This window comes from Mastigoproctus giganteus, chromosome 10 (genome assembly GCF_048544385.1).
Source record: "Mastigoproctus giganteus isolate SK-2022 chromosome 10, ASM4854438v1, whole genome shotgun sequence".
NCBI lineage: Eukaryota > Metazoa > Arthropoda > Arachnida > Uropygi > Thelyphonidae > Mastigoproctus > Mastigoproctus giganteus.
In genome coordinates, this window is record NC_143584.1 from 171,749,158 (window position 1) to 171,766,370 (window position 17,213).

Here is a 17,213-nt window from a genome sequence, read left to right on the forward strand (position 1 = left end):
AACATAACTTCGGACTTCCTGGCACAGTGAGATTTCTCACAGGGCCAGGAAGTCCGAAGTCTGATTTCTATTTTCTGATTATGTTCTCACATCGATAATATCACAGTTTGGCTGAGGAAGGCGGAAAACGCTACCGAAATCTGTGGCACTGTACGATTTGATATCACTTCTTGCATTTTTAAACTAACTTTATGTACGTTTTATTTCAATTAAATTCTTATTTACTCGCTTAGTTGGTGTTTTAAAGAACACTTTGCGAGTTGTTAGTGGGCTTAAAGATGTCACTAACAAACGCAAGCCGATCATCATAAAAAAAAAAAAAAGTTATACAAAAAATTTGTATTTGGATTACTGTTAAAATATTTTCGCTTATTTAAAATAGACTGATATGTAGGTGGCACTACTGTAGTACCATAGATGAATCGAATAATCGACGTTTCGCATAATCGAAACTGGGCTCATTGTTTGTATAAATAATACAGAAGTAGTCTATGTACTTAAAATTTGTATAAAATAGGCGTGCTTAGAAAATACTCTTCATGGCTATGGAAGAAAACGAACCAGAGAATGGATAGGTGTTCAGAAGCTTGCTGATGTCAGGTGGGCGGAACTATTTTCTCATTTTGAATCCACTAATATCTCCCTTCATACTTTTTTTCTCAGTATGAACAACATTTGGAGCAGTGAAAGTATCCAATTTGTAGTAGAAACATTTAAAATCATACATTAAAACATTTAAAATCTATTTAAATTATAAATTTCAATTATCAGAAGTTTTAGGTATGATAAAAGAAATAAGAATATTGTGTAAGATACTGTACGGAAAAAGATTTACAATGAAAATACTATATTACTTATTAGAGCTAGGACGAGGTGTGGTGACCGAGGTACCCGTCTTGGGCAGTACGCTAGAAGGAGCGTAAAAGTTAAAAAAGATTTTATCGGTATAAATTCACATGAATATCAGTAGTTAACTGGGGAGGAGAGATCCGCACTTCTGAACAGATGCCTGGAACTCAAAAATATCTCGTTCTGGCTCAGCCGTTAACCACCTTGTCCAGTTTTTAATTCTACAAATCCTACCACCCTATTTTTTTAATAATAACGGAAGTCTATATACTCGAAACACTTTTGTAACAAAGTTTATTCCCTATAAGTCGTCTGTGACAGTACTGCGGTTTTCATTTGTCACTCGTTTTGGGAGATCTGGATTCGATTCCTGTCTATGACTAGTGGAATTGCTACAGTTGTCTTTACTGAGATTGCAGTTAGCCGTTATCAGGTAGTAAGGTCCCTCCCCACGTGAGTGATTCCGGGTTTTCCAGCCCGCACAACATGGAAATCGGACCGTGAACACACTTGTACAGACATAATACACAACGCGCAATGTGGTTTAAGTCACTGGCAAGTCTAAAACCCAAAGACAACTCTCTACAATGAGAGTGCGTTATAACAGGAATTAAACTATGAAGTGTCCTGTATTGGACTAGGGGAAAATGCGGTCACTTTATGAGTGATATGTAAAGGTAGCTTATCTTTAACAAAAAAAAAAAAAAAAGAAATTTAGATTGGAAAAAGAATTAAATATTGACGTTTAAAAAAGGATGAAACGAATAAGTGATACGACCTTGAAAGAGAACGTAGGAACGTAATTCATATGCATGAGAGTATGTCGCAGTTCTGACAACGACTGGGGTTTAAACTGATATGCAAATAATGTGCCCGATATTCTTCTACCTAGAATGAAATATAATTATAATGCATTTGTAAATTATAGGGAAGGGTCCGTTGATTCCTTTGCCATATATACAAAAACACGCCTATGGTTGTGTTTTTCTTTTGAAGATGCAATTAACGTACAGCCCTATCTAAAGTGTTAAGGCTCAAATACTTAAATATATGTACTCTGTAAAGTCAAGAAACTTTCTCCTCAAATAAGAAGCAGCTGAACGTTTTTGCTGCTGTAACTGCAACCATTCAATATTCTTAATACGAGATATTGCTGTCGGATCATTGACGAGATATTGCTGACAGGACAATTCGTTATAAAACAGTTCGGCGCATGATAGTTCGGCGTCTATTACAATTGTCAAATTTTTTTAATATGAAAGATAAATGGTGCTATATGATTTTAGCGATCAAATTGCCTTAAAAACTAAATACATACTACTATTAAGTGGTATACTGTGAACTAGTATTGAATGTCTCACAAAATGACATATACAAAGGGTACTAGGAAAGTTTTGCAATATGACGCAACAATGAATCACAGGAAGCTGCTTGTTGCTGCATGTTGAGACATGTTCATACGTGCATAGTAGCCGCCGCGCCAAGTCGATGGGCTCAGTTATTCATTAGTAGTGAGAGTGTAAAGTGCTTGCGATGGCATCGTGGTCACGAAATGAGATAAGGACAGTTTTGCGGTATAATTTCGTGCGTGGTTTAACCACAGACCAGTGCTTAGAAGAAATGACTCTTGCACTAGATGATGATTTTCCACATCGTACAACGATATTCAGGTGGTATAGAGAATTCAAAAGTGGAAATTTCACTCTGGAGGATTCTGAGAGGCCGGGAAGGCCACGAACGTCAGTTACGGAGGAAAACGTTACTGCTGTGAGGAAAATGCTTGACGAAAACAGGCGAGTGGCCTACCAACAGATAGAGGATACTTTGGGCCTAAATGCACCAGCAATTCGTTCGATTCTGCAAGATCATTTGCACGTGAAGAAACTTTGTTCTCTCTGGGTGCCGCATCAACTGACTGAAGAGCATATGACACGACGTGTGACTTGGTGCAGGGAGATGTTAAAAAAGTTTGATAAGGGACAATCTCGGTATGTGAACAACATCGTGACAGGTGACGAGACTTGGCTGTACTATTACGATCTGCCGACCAAGGCTCAAAACAAAGTTTGGGTCTTTGATGATGACGACACACCCGTAATTGTCAGAAAATCCCGATCTGTAAAGAAGAAAATGATAGCTGAATTTTTCAAATCGAGTGGAATTGTGAAACGTGTCGTTTGGGACACGCAGAAGACAGTCACAGCTAAGTAGTATACTGAACAATGCCTGCCTAAAGTCATTGGATCTATGAAGAACCTGCAGCCAAAGTCAAGAATGAACACCTGGTACCTCCATCACGAAAATGCTCCAGCTCACCGCGCCAAAGCCTGCACCGAATATTTGACCACGACAGGACTGAAACTTCTCGAGCACCCTCCCTACAGGCCAGACCTTGCTCCCTGCGACTTTGCACTGTTCCCGCATGTGAAAATGAAGCTAAAAGGGAGGCGGTTTTCCAGTGATGAGGACCTTCTACGGGCTTGGGACAACGAGTGTGCTTTACTCCCTAGTGAAACTTGGCAGAACTGGTTTAAAGATTGGTTTCGGAGGATGGAGAGGTGCATTGAATGTAGAGGAAATTACTTTGAAAAAATTAAATAAACAAAGCTGTATTGCAAAACTTTCCTAGTACCCTTTGTATATTGAAAATGTACTGTAACAACAATACACAGTCTAGGAAATATGTAAAACAGAGAGAAATTATTAATTGAACATAATGCATAAATCCGAAACTTTTTTTTTTTTTAAGCCCTTTGCTTTTGTGGTCGACTGACTTCTCAGAGAAATATTCAAAAAGTGCCGGATTTGTGATAATTCTGGTTTTTTTGAATGTCGGAATTAGGAGGTTCTACCTTATTTTAAATTCTTTGAACAGCTGATTTATAAGTTTCTTGAATATTATAAATTTTTGAACGTCCCGATTAGGAAATTTTTAATTTCAGGGTAATTACGGTACATCATCTAACTTATACGAAGCTTGTCATATTGCATTTATCAAGAAATGGAATATCGTAATAGCAGTTATTTATGTAAGGCTTTAATCGTGAAAAAAGCAGAGGATCTGCTAAACAAAGCAAGCAAAGAATATATATGTATGTAAAAGTTAAAAACCCACGCAAATGTAATTAATCGAAAGGCGAGGATATACGCTATTTGCTTGAAAAATGCGGAGGGGTATATACTGTGTATATGGCGCATACCCTTGTTGGCAAGTAAGGTAAGACCCCGCAAAGGTTTCGAATAATTGGACATATGAAAAGGAAAGCATTCTTTTGTTATTATGGCTTAATAGGCCTATCATCAAAGAAAATTGAATTTTCTTTTATCAAGTTTGGACTTTCAAGCTTGATAAAAGTTGTGCACTTTTCATTAAAAAATGATTGTCTAGGAAATAGAAAATATTAAGCAATTACAACTTACCTGTTCGCATGCTGAACGACAGGAACCGGTTGAATGGAAGCAACATTTTGGAGCTAAATGGGGGGAAAAAGACAGAAAAATTACTGTTTTACTTAACGTGTAAAATATGTTATTATAAAGCTGTAAATCAATGAAATTTTAACTTATGCTATAAAATTTCTACAATTTAAAATTTCCTAACCACCTTCGGATCTCTGTACTAACAACTAATGGCGTGCGCTCATTTCTTTTTAGATTTTGTTAAAAATTTGGAGAAACACATATACAGTGATGGTGTGGTTATAAACTGCGTCACAGAGGATCTATAGACAGAAAATTTAATCGCACAGTGATAAGAAAGCTGGGAAAGTTTGGAATGTACAATATCCTGGCCATGAGAAATTAAACGGCATGGGAAAAAATAAGTTCGATAAGTCAACTAAGTGAAAAGTAGCGCTGTACGGAATAAGTATCAGAATCAGATGCAGCCCGCATGTGTGTGAAAGGGCCATAAAAGCAAGTGATCACTGACGGGGCAAAAACAAGTCAACATATGCGAATGAGCAATCGTTATTACTAGAACAGCAGCAAATCACAGTATGATAGGATATTTAGACGAGGATCTGATTCACAAAATACGTTGCGCGAGGTGGTGAAGAGGTTTTCAGGTGACATATGCTTTGTTTGTAGTGCATGGCAGAGGACAGCACCCACTTTAAAGAGTATTATTAATAAGTTTCGATATGTACAAGTTAGTGCAATTGCATCATTTCAGCATCATTTCATTTAAGTTTCGATACTTAATGACCAGCAAGCCATTGGCTTGAACCAATTAGTACCTGAGTAGTTAACCGTTACCTCAACATTCAATGGTCAGCTGATCGTTACGTGTTACAACAGATGCTTCACTGATATCCTGAATATTGAAGCCGCTAAAACCATCTAACCCCAGGCACACGTGGACTTGATTTCCAATTCCTAGCTAGGACGGATGTGGACGATACGTGGTTAGAAAGATTCTCTGGACCAATAAAGGAAAATTTCAAGCTCAGTGAAAATTTGCTCATTGTGAACACTCATAACTGTTGAATATGGAAACTCACTTCCTAAGTGGTCTCCGAAATTCCATTCAATGTCATACTGTATGTTGCAGCTCAGGGGCGGTTTTTCAGGTAGGAAGTAAAGGGCAGTCACTCCTATGATTTAAAAAAAAAAAAAAAAGTGGATTTTTTTACTGCGCCCCTTATGATTTAAATAATGTGTGTTTTTTTTTTTTTTTTATAACTTTTGTATGATGATTAAAGCTTAATGATTCCCCGGAACAGTGCTTTAGGTCCAACTCACCTTTATAAATCCAGGTACCGCCCCTACTGCAGCTTTACTGCTTATTTAGACTCTGTATCCTAGAGGTGGTTCGAGCTCATGCTGCTCGCCCAGGGATATAATGTAGTTCATTTGCGACGTATTTCCCAATGACCGCACTCAATATTTCCACTATTTCCCAATTGCTTGGCCACCTCTCATATGACCTCAATCCGTGCGACATCTGGTTGTAGGGATCACGGACAGATTTTATCGGAGAAGCCAAACTCTGGGAGACCTGAAGGATAGCATTGCAATGCACGTTGAGAACATTCCAGGGGAAATGTTGCGAGCAAAATTTGACAGAGCAGTTTGTGCTTCCAGTATATTTATTATTTATATCACAATGAATAATTTGACCAGCATAATTTGCAACTGTGTACTGTATAAGACTACTATCTGAATAGAATTAATGTATGATAGTTGTGATATTAACTCATTGTATAGCAGATATCACCCATATATCATATTTTGAATTTTTTATGCTTTCATTTTCGCACTGTCTGAATAAAGTCCATTGAAATTTCAGCTATGCGCAGTTTTCTTTTGGAAGAAAACAGTTGCATAGCTGTTTTCAGCTATACAACAGGCCTCCAAAGTGACACAAATTAATTATAACTGGCCTACTACAGTAATCACTAAGGATAAACACTGTACAGTATTACAAAAATCGGCGCCTCAGTAGCCAGGAGCAACAGTGCGTAGCACACGCTTCTTGATTAGACCGGGGTTCGAACCCGTGACCACCAAATACGGAGGATGCGGAAAGGTCAGGAAATGACCACCGCACATCCCAGGAGCAATATGGCCTTAGTTGCTAATGCTCCTAAAAACCAAATAATAACAAAATTACAAAAATCGACTTGAATTTAGAAATGTTATTTATGTATTTTGTACAAAGACCAACTTATAAAAGTAACTAATACAACTGATATGTGATAAAGCTGGAAAATATGGAGGTTAACTTATAACAAATGCTGACCCTCATAAACTTAAAAAAAAATAATAATATAATTTATTTGCATTCAAGGATTATGTAGATTATGGGAATCTTCTTCACAGTGTATTTTTACAAAAATAAAATTAAAAAAAATCAACCAGCTAAGGCGGGGATATGCAAACTACTATTATAATAAAATAATTACCGATTATGAATGGAGAATGAAATTCATGCCAATGATAACAAAGCAAATATGCTATGGGTATAACGGAGGGCCAGTAACAATTGAATGTATATAAATTATATTTATTTACTTTTTTTTTTTTTTTTTTTTTACTACGACTCAACAGCCAGTTCAACATAAGGAGGCATAGTAGTGGACAGGACATCAGTTGCCCGCTTTAATGTTATATTTAAGTGTTTCACTTTGATTAATTAATACTTGGCTTAATAACCAGTACTATCTACGGTAATATTTACCTTGGTTAATTAATACTTTACCAAGACGCATATAATTTTATTTCATTTATTTATAGTTAACATATTTCTTTGCTAATATAGCATGCAGAAAGTTTATATATCTGTTAATGAAATCTGTGTAATGATCGCATTTCGGATGTGTAGTGACAATACCTCCTCCTGTTAGTTTTCCATCTCCAAGCTGTCATAATTAGCCAACTACAGTGTGATATACAGCCAACACTAAGCAAACAGTTTGGGCGTGAAAATCACTATGGCACATCGCGCTCCTACTTGGGGGTCAAATGATGACCCTGTGGGAGAAATAACGGCAGAAAATCTCCGCGTCTCCTCCGTACTGCTATGTAACAATGACTAACGGTAGAGACCTTAGACCTCCCATTGAGTAGATGGGTGGAGCAATTTTCACGGACTTTTAATTCAAAGAATAAGTCTAGAGTTAGGTTTAGATATATTGTGTTTCAACATATGTGCACATAATAAACGGCGTGACCAGTAAGTAAATACTGTATACGCAAAATGAACTACGGATAAGGTAGGTTAAAAAGCTGTCGGGGTAGTGAGATAGCATTAGAACAAACGGCAATAACTCTTCCTGAAAGAGTAGGTTTCATTTATGGCGCGGTATTGAACAACTCATAGTGTGACAGTGCTGCATGCAAGAAAAATCAGACAAAAAAAAACTTGTTTCTTTGTTTTATTTTCTAATTATATGCAGCAAATACTATAACCAGAACTCAACAAGTATATAAATATAAAGCTGAAAAATATCGTTTTCAAGAGAAGAGGGCCTAAAACTTTTTTATACGAAGTGCCTTAGAGGTGAATGCGTATTATCACCAGTAATTTAAAAGAGCGATTATCATTGTCCTCTTAAATTAAATTTCTCAGAATTCTGCGGTACCTCTTTTAAGATGTTCACGGCACGAGGCATCCAGGCTTTGGAAGCTAAATAAGTTTGGATATTTTGGATCTAAACAACACAGAGAGAAATGGATGGCATGAGAAAATGGAGGATGGAGGGCCCATGCTTATTTTAAAGTGATTTCCAATATTATTACTAAATTTTCGCTTCCAATATATTTAAAATTAATGTAATATAATAATAAATGGTTCATTTATATTTGCAAATTTTCCAACTCACCATACGCATATGAAAGGGTTGCTTGTATAAAAATTGCACCCGGACAACTAAGAATGAGGAGTCGGTATGCAATATCTGTAAACTGTGTATTCTCTGGTCGACTTGCTTGTGTTGCGGGATGAAAAGTAAAAAAAAAAAAAAAAAAAAAAAAGGAGTCGGTATGCAATATCTGTAAACTGTGTATTCTCTGGTCGACTTGCTTGTGTTGCGGGATGAAAAGTAAAAAAAAAAAACTTAAACATGGTGTGAAAAAAAAAAAAAAAAAAAAAAAAAAAAGAAGGGGAAAAAAAGCCAATAACAGTCTCCCTAGCCCCAAATTCACACTTCTAGACCTCGGAAGTTGATGAGAAAGGAAGCCAATCATTTTTCACATAATGTGAGCGAGCAACGATGCTTATCCACTTCTCTCTACGTGAAAATGAAGAGGATATGAAAGGGGCAGTGGGGAGAGCTCGGGAAAGCAAAGATACCATTCGATTACGATACCATCGTTCACGATTGTAGGGGACAATCAGACTTCATACTTCAAGTAATCTCAGATCATTATGGAGTCTACCACAGAATCTTTTGCCTATTTCCCCTCCACTTCAGTATTTGTTTACGTTCATTTGCTTCTTCGGACCCAATCTTAATCACATTACTCCTTTTTCTTTGGTTTTTTATTCTTCCATTTTCTAAACCAGCAATAACTGATAATTTTTTTTATGTGAAAAAACATTCATATAAGAATATTTCTACATATCAGTGTTTCCCCACTTTTTCTCAGACGGACCACGTTTATATTTTGAGGTGGAAACAACGGACCACTTTTACATTTGAGGTAGAGGTCACAGACCACAAAAATAGTAAACTATACACGCAAATATATTAATTACTATTTTATACAATGATATGTACTCATACTTTATATATGTAATATCCATTAGCATGTCATAAGTATAGTTATCTTCCATCACTGTTAATGGAATTGTTATCTACTGCTGAAAAAAATCTGTCATATTGTCAAGTTAACGCGGACTACAGGCTGAGAAACAATGCTATATACGATATTGACTTCTCTGACATTCTTGCCTTCGCCTAAGCATCAATTGTCATTGATGTTCTTAAAGAGAGAGGAGAAGGTATGTATTAGCTCCTAAGTATGGAATTCTCTGTTCAATGTCATTCTTGGTATTCTTCAACTAGCTTTCTCTTTTCCATATCCTTCATATATGCAGTCTCCTCTTCTGTATTATACTTTCAGAGTATATGAGAAAAACTTCCAACCTACCGATTTTCCTTTTATCATCTCCATGCGCTGATGGTTTGCTTTTCCTGTCTTTATCATCCTCTCCAGTGTAATGTTTACTTCTGATCATTCTAAACTCGTTGCATGTAGTTTTTCTACTTGGTTTTCATCTTTAAACCATTTTCTTTCTTTTCCTTTATTCTAAGGACAATGTAGAAAGATGGGAACAACAATGTTTCTTCAATTAGACATATGCCCACAGCGGTCACTTAAGTGGCTTGCAGTTCACGTATCTTTTAAGTTTATATTTGTTTATTCAGTTTCTAACCCAATAAAATTGCAAATCAAACATCAAGCAAAGTACGACGCAGTACTGATAAAGGGACAAAGGGAACAAACCAATTTGATTATCACCAAGGAAGTATTTGTTCTTGAACTGAAATTTTCGATCTAATAAAATTCGTACTTTATGTTTAATGGAAAACTGGAGGAAGACACATTTTTCGTTTACCGCCATAAAAAATTATTCCGAAACCTCCACAAATAAAAAAAAAACATAGGCATTACATATAAAAAAAATTATTAAAAATGATGGATGCTTTCAGCTAAAAGGAACCGATGAAAATATTCAATATATCTTCTCAAAAACACTTGCGAGTTTTTTCTGTTCCTTTCAGGTCAATTTATTTCTTTTTAAAGGAAGTTACCTATTTTTCAGTTGAATCTCTCAATAGAGCAGAGCTAATGATATCGAAGAAGTGTAATTCTTGCCTAAGTTTTTTCGTTAGCTTTATTTTGCAGACGAGATAATGGGCATCATCGGATTAAATGAACACACTACTTCATCTCGTCTCCTGAAGAAGAAGCGCTATTTACATCACAAGAGTGGAGGGTCATTACCCTGCTTAACACTCGAATAAACAGTTAATTAAGAGAAACAATTTTTTGATGAGGTGAGTGTACATTGATCAATGAGCAACGTTGTAGAGGAGGTAGGAAATACTGAAGACTAATTTTGTTTTAGAAAAATTCTAAACGCGGAAAAACTTTTTTCTTTGCATCGAAACATTAATATTATAAATAAAAATATTTACAATATTAACTTTTTATTTAAATTTATTTCTATGGAAAAAACATCTCATTTTTTATTTATAAAAGCAAACAAAATATCGTACATGGTAAGGGAGATAGTAATAACACATAATACTGAATTATCTATTTGTTTATCACTTCGTTGAAAGGACTTGTGTCCACATTTTATTAAAGACAATTGACTCTTGTGCTGTTAGATAGAACTACGAATTATCTCAGTTTACTTCAAATAAGCAGAACTTCCCTAAAGGGAAGAAAATTTATACTTATTTGTAGTTGTAGTGTGAAATCATTCAAATTCCTTGCAGTCATTTTGGTGATTGTTTATGAATGATCAGCATTCATAGAAACGAATGAGAGAGAAAAATAATAATAAATAAATAAAAATTTTCTGTAATACTCCGCACAGTCAGAGGAGTTCTCAAGATAGAGAGAATACAAGAAACAGCAAAGTATTTAGCAGTCACAGGCTTGAACCCTGGTCACTCAAAGCATGTGTGCAAAGATGTTAATGTCATAAACATTAATTAATCGTACACGGAGGATGACAGCTATGTAGCAAAAAATTGGAGCGACAGACTGTCGTAGTGACATTTACGTGCATTAATTCTTGGAAAAATAACAGTAAGACAGAGTGAAACCTTTGATATAATAATTTTTTTAGCAGAAAAAAATCATTATATCGAACTAATCCGGGACAATTATACTTTATTTCTCCTGCAACATACAATAAAAACATATGCTGCCGATGACCACAAAATTACAATATGAAAATCTATAAAATTTCAGACTGTATCCTTTTGACCATTTCTTACAATTTAATAAATTCATGATTTATTATTTAAAAGCCCTGTGAGTTATTCCTGGTGTTTCAGTCGACACAGCATGCAAATCGACTCTTGAACACACAATTGTACAGCTATAATACATTTGCGCAATATGGCATAACAAACGGCTGCCGTAGCCGAGTGGTCAAGCAGGAGGGTGCATAAGTACAAGTGCTTTGAGTGACCAGGGTTCAAGCCCGTGACTGCTAAATACGGTGCTGTTTCTCGTATTCTCTGTATTTTGTGAACTCCCCTAACTGTGTGGTCGTCCCGGAGTATAAACAGAAAAATTGAGTTATTTAATGTTAACAAGCGATTAGAGATTATGTAAAAAGAATATTACACCCAATCTCTATATGTGGCTATCGTATCGAAATAAATAAAAATACATAAATAAGTTTTCTGGTTATACTCGAGATCAGCGGAGTTCAAAAGATAGAGAGAATACAAGAACGCCGTATTTATCAACCGCGTGGACTTTACGGCTGCCTTAGTCGAGTGATTAAACGCGAAGGTACATCGGTACGCGCATTTGAGTTGACAGCGGTTTAAGCCCACATGACTGCTAAACACGGCGATGTTCTTGTATTTTATTTATCTCTGTGGATGCCTCTGACCTTCGGTGGTCCAAAGTATAAATAAAAATCTAAATTTTTAAATTCAAACGCGTGTACTACTGTACCCTCGAGTTTGACCACTCGGCTAAATCCAATCCGGAAATTTACTTATTTACTTTACAAAGATACACTCTTTAGAATACCAATTAGTCCAGTGGATTAACTTCATAGTCCACCACTGATAAGATCACAAACTTATCTGGTAAGCTACTTACTTCCATTTAAATGCAAATTTAAGGGGGCATTTCTTTGCTAAAACGATCAGTGAAGAAATTGATGCATGCGCAAACACAATCAGTTGGAGAATCACCAAAATGAAGGTGAAAGAGCTGGCCTAAGTTTTTCTGTAAAATGTCATGCATACTAAATAAATGCTGAAATAACTGTTGGCGAACAACTTGCATAAAGAAATTTAAATTTATCTAGATTAGGGCACTCTACCGGCTTTTTTTTTTTTTTTTTTTAAACCTGAGTACAGTACTAACAAAACAATTATTTTTTTGTAGAACCAATTTTGCTGATAACAGAATAAATGATATTAACTTTTTTTTCTTTTTTTTTCACATACCAGCAGCAGCAATAAATTAGGGCAGGGTGAGAATTCCAGAAGGGAAAAGGATAAGAATGAGTTAATGATTAACTCCTTAACTAATTTTATTTAATAAGTTACGTATAATTAATGTACACTTTGTAACAAATTATAATGGAGTGAATTGGTCCCAAAATATGTGTGTCGAATATTTCTATGGGTTTTTATTTATTGGCGTTTCTCTTTTAGTATTGAAAAAAAAAAAAAAATTGTCCAGAATCGGCCCACAGTTCGCGAACTGTCTGTCCTATGATTCATATTATTTTAAAGAAAGCATTTTTTAAAAATATTTTGTTTATTTCAAGAAAATTTCTTGACATAATCAAAATAATAAAAGACATTCGTGTAGTGTTTTTTTCTTCGAATTTTTGTCATCAGAACTGCGAATGGAGAAAAATGTTTGTTGGTAAATAAAAAATATATAAATAATTAAACAAGGACAATCAAGGAAATGTTAAACATCACATTGGAGGTACCGGCAAAGAACGAAATCTTGAAGGAAAAAGTTCGGGAGAACCAAAAACAGTGACAGAAAATACACAAATATTTGCTTGATCATTTCTAATCATGTTGCGTATAGCGTATTTAGGCTTCACGGGAGTAATGAAGTGAGGTCATTAGCAGCCGACTCTGTTTGAATCATTTAACGCACTCACCGCTAACCCCACCACACACACCGTCAGAATCCACGCGGGATGCCGACGGCGCGTTCCACACCGCGTGTTACTATACTAGGCGACTTGGCGAAGTCGTCTGGTCGTTCTGCTAGCAGACGTGAAAAGGAGCAAAATAAGAAAGAAGCCGGTTTCTTGAGAAATTTGAGACTGCTTCTTACCTTGTGCCACAACCTTACATCTGAGGAAGAATCCCACTGTAAGAGTGAACGCCACGATCTGTCCAGCGCCCATGGTAAACACATCAAACTCATTTCCACAATCAGCCACAACTTTCGTCGTTCACCATCGGTAGTAAAGGCTCAAGATGTCGACATCTTTTCAATACTTTCCTTACCTTTTCAAGAAAGTCGACTCTTCCTGACAGCGATTAAGTAGCGCACGCGTGAAAGTCATTGGCTGAGTCCTCGTGCAGGTTTTCCGTGTGTGCAGCTGTTCGCGTTTGTAATAAATGTGCGTCGCCCGGTTTGATCGTTTAGGTGGCGCGTTTGACCATTCAAATAATGGATTTTTAGCGAAGTAGGCGGGTCAGGTAGCAATGAGGGGCGTAAGGGGCGGTAGATTGCTCACCTCTTGTTCTCACAGCTTCCTTTCTCTCCGTCCCCCATTCCCCTTTCCCTTTTAACAACAAGTAAATTAAAATAACAAGGGGCTGCCGGCATCTTCGGCCTCCTTTTCTAACAGATAAGAAAAGGATGAAGACCTTATTGCCATAATGACTTCTCTTAAACAGTGAAGGCGACAGATTTGTTCTTCTATGTTCTGGTAGCATAAAGGCATTGGGAAAGAATTTTAACAGTACAGGAGAGAGCGGGCATTTAGAAAAGAATAATACGATTGTTCGCAGCGTACAGCTGTAAATGATTGAAGTACCCAGCGTTCCGCTAAGAAGGATTTAAAGTGCTGTTGTGCATATGGATCCCCCCCCCCAACTTTTTAAAAATACTAACTTATAAGTATAGTGCCAATTCTGTTATTTATTTATTTTTTATTTATTTATTAAATCTGTTTATTGCTCTGCCAAAGAGCAATAAACCGAATTTACCAGTAGACATTCTCAAATAACTTTCGATAAAGTGAAATTTTCAGAAATGTTTTATTCCAAAATTAAAGATACAGTATTTGTAAATATAAAATATACAGGTCAAAAATATGTGACCAGTTTATTTAATCAATAAATTCCTTTCCCGGTGACTTTTTTATTTATATCACTTCGTTCAATTTTTCTGTAAAAAGAATTCAAGGAAGAGGTAAGTGGGGGAAAAAAAAAAAAAGTCGACGCCTGGATCGCATCTTTACTTAACATCCCGAAGAACTACTTCAGGATCTCCGATAGCCTCCTCACTGCACTCAAAAAAAAGTTTGCTCAGGAAAGACGGCTCCTTGTTGAACACAATGGTCTCTCACGATCCTTTAATGTCTTCAGAGAGGCTCCACAGAATGGAGTTTTGTCAGCAGCGCTGTTTGCAGCGGCTTCGGAACCTCTGCTAGCAAATTTACAAAACACGATGTCGTACGCCGACGATCTAAAGCTCTTTATTCATTTGGATCAGGCGGAGGAAGTGCTCTCTGTTCAAAGATCTGCAACAAAACAAAGCTGTAAGAGAATAGCAACTTTCTTCAATACATTGGTCTTGAGCTAAATGCCGAAAAATCTGCCCAGATGATGTTTACAAAGAGGAGAAGAATAAATCCCATGCATGTCTATATAAATGGACATCAAATTAAACTTGTCAACTCTTATAAGGACCTAGGTTTGGTTTGGGATTCGAACCTGTCTTTTCTAGAGCACTTGAAGGAAGCAAGAAACAAATTCTTCGCAGCCCTTTGGTCAGCTCGACAGGAACTTGTGGGTTACGGCAATAGCAAGCTGATAACTAGGTTTGTCCAAACTTGTGTGGTACCGGTGGCACTCTACGCATCGGAAATCTAGTCCTCTGCCCCTCCAACCTACCAGCGGCAGTTCTTGGGGATTGAGTAATGGCTTCTTCGATCCATGAATAAATTCTAGTAAGGGGATATCCTATTCAGGATATTCCCTTACTATCTCTAGGGTTATACTACATTCGCTGCATGGAATGACACCTTTGAAGCAAATCATCAGCACACGTAATATAATTACCTTCTCCAAGCTCATTTCGGGTAGACTGGATGCTCCCAGCATCGATAACCTCATCATCCTGCCCACGAAGATCAGCAGAATAACTAACCAGCAAACATCTATGATCAGACCTGCCCTCAACCAAATCAGCTCGCTCAGCCACATGCTCCCAGAAAATACGATTGGACTCCTCAACGACCTAAATATAAACCCTGAGACGAACTGCGTGGACAAGCCTAGATCAAAAGTTTTTGCTAATACCTACACAATCTTGCAATTTTAGATCTTTCATTTCACCATCTCTTTATGGCTTCTATGTTAAAGAATGATATGCACTCCTGTTCCGGACGGCCTGCAGCATCTTCGCACTCTTCTTGGACAGTCGCTGAATGTATTTAGAGTATTATGTTGAACATAATCTGCCTTAACTTCTGTAAATAATTATTGACTTGATCTCTATACAGGGTGTTTCAGTTAAACGTTTCAGAACTTCTAAGAGGGGTAGGGTACATCCTGACAACTCGAAATCATATAGCAATGTGGGGTCGGAAATGCTTTCCTGAAGCGGTGTTGTACACAGAAGCACCATAAAGAAAAGAGACCGTAAGTGAGAAATCGTTTTAATAATACATGAAAAGAAGCAAAAGGTACGTGGATTAAAGTAAGTGTTCGAAGTTTCTTCCACGGGCTACAATGCACGCCTCACATCTCCGACGCATGGACATCCGAACATTCTGGAATACTCCAGGCGAATTTCGAATTTCTTGAACAAGAACGCCAAGTTAGTAGGATGGATGATTACACGAACGCAGAGTTAGCCGATATGCATTTGGCGTACGGGGCTGCAAATTGTAGTGGGCCAGCCGCACAGCGTTTGTACGCGGAACGATATCCGACGAGGTGTATTCCCAGTCATAATTTCTTTGCAAGACTGCACCAGAGGTTAGCTGAGAGAGGTTCATTTGAAAGAGCTGACAGGGACAGGGTAAGAACAGCACGGACTCCAGCCGTCGAACAGAATGTGCTGCAGCATGTACAGGGGAATCCAAGAACGAGTACACGAAGTCTAGCAAACGCAGTCGGGGTTTCCCATTGCAGCGTCTGGAGGATTCTCCGAGAACAAGACATGCATCCGTTTCACGTGCAGCGTGTCCAGACACAGCAACCGGAGGATTATGCACCTCGTATTGCTTTCGCACAGTGGTACCTTGGAAAATGTGCTACAAATCCCCTTTTTCCTGCTGAAGTGTTGTTTTCCGATGAGGCATCCTTCACAAGGGAAGGAATTTTCAACACGCATAACGACATTTTTTGGGCGGTCGAGAACCCGCATGCAATACGACGTCGTGCAGCACAGATTCGATTTTCGGTCAATGTATGGGCCGGTATTATGGGAGATCACCTCATAAATAAATAAATATTATCGGACCTTACCTGTTACCGTGTCTTCTAACCGGACCTATCTACTTGATCTTTCTGCAGCAAGTATTGCCACAACTTTTGAGAGATTTCTGCATCGACGCAAAAGACAATGTGGTTCCAACACGTTGGAGCCCCTGCCCATTATAGCGGAGATGTTCGTAACTACCTGGATGTCACATTTGGTCAACAGTGGATCGGACGTGGTGGTCCCGTGCGTTGGCCTGCTCGGTCACCCGACCTATCATGTCTTGATTTTTATTTCTGGGGTCATATGAAATCGCTAGTTTATGACACCCCTGTTGACAATGCTGAGGAGCTGGTTGCAAGAATCGCAGTAGCTGCCGAAGAAATTCGAAATTCGCCTGGAGTATTCCAGAATGTTCGGATGTCCATGCGTCGGAGATGTGAGGCGTGCATTGTAGCCCGTGGAAGAAACTTCGAACACTTACTTTAATCCATGTACCTTTTGCTTCTTTTCATGTATTATTA

General features: G+C 37.5%; 1 protein-coding gene across 2 annotated transcripts in view; it reads right to left on the reverse strand.

The window, feature by feature from the left end:
- LOC150079482 (reversion-inducing cysteine-rich protein with Kazal motifs-like) overlaps nucleotides 1-13,468 on the reverse strand; it is a 275,557-nt gene extending 262,089 nt beyond the window's left edge. For both annotated transcript variants that reach the window (XM_090382723.1, XM_090382722.1), the window contains exons 1-2: nucleotides 13,363-13,468; nucleotides 4,270-4,322 (exon numbers count right to left, since the gene is read on the reverse strand). In XM_090382723.1, coding sequence (XP_090238849.1) covers nucleotides 4,270-4,322; nucleotides 13,363-13,435 — 126 coding nt within the window. In that variant the 5' untranslated portion in view covers nucleotides 13,436-13,468. The remainder of the gene's footprint in view (nucleotides 1-4,269; nucleotides 4,323-13,362) is intronic.
- Between the last annotated feature and the right edge of the window lie 3,745 nt (nucleotides 13,469-17,213).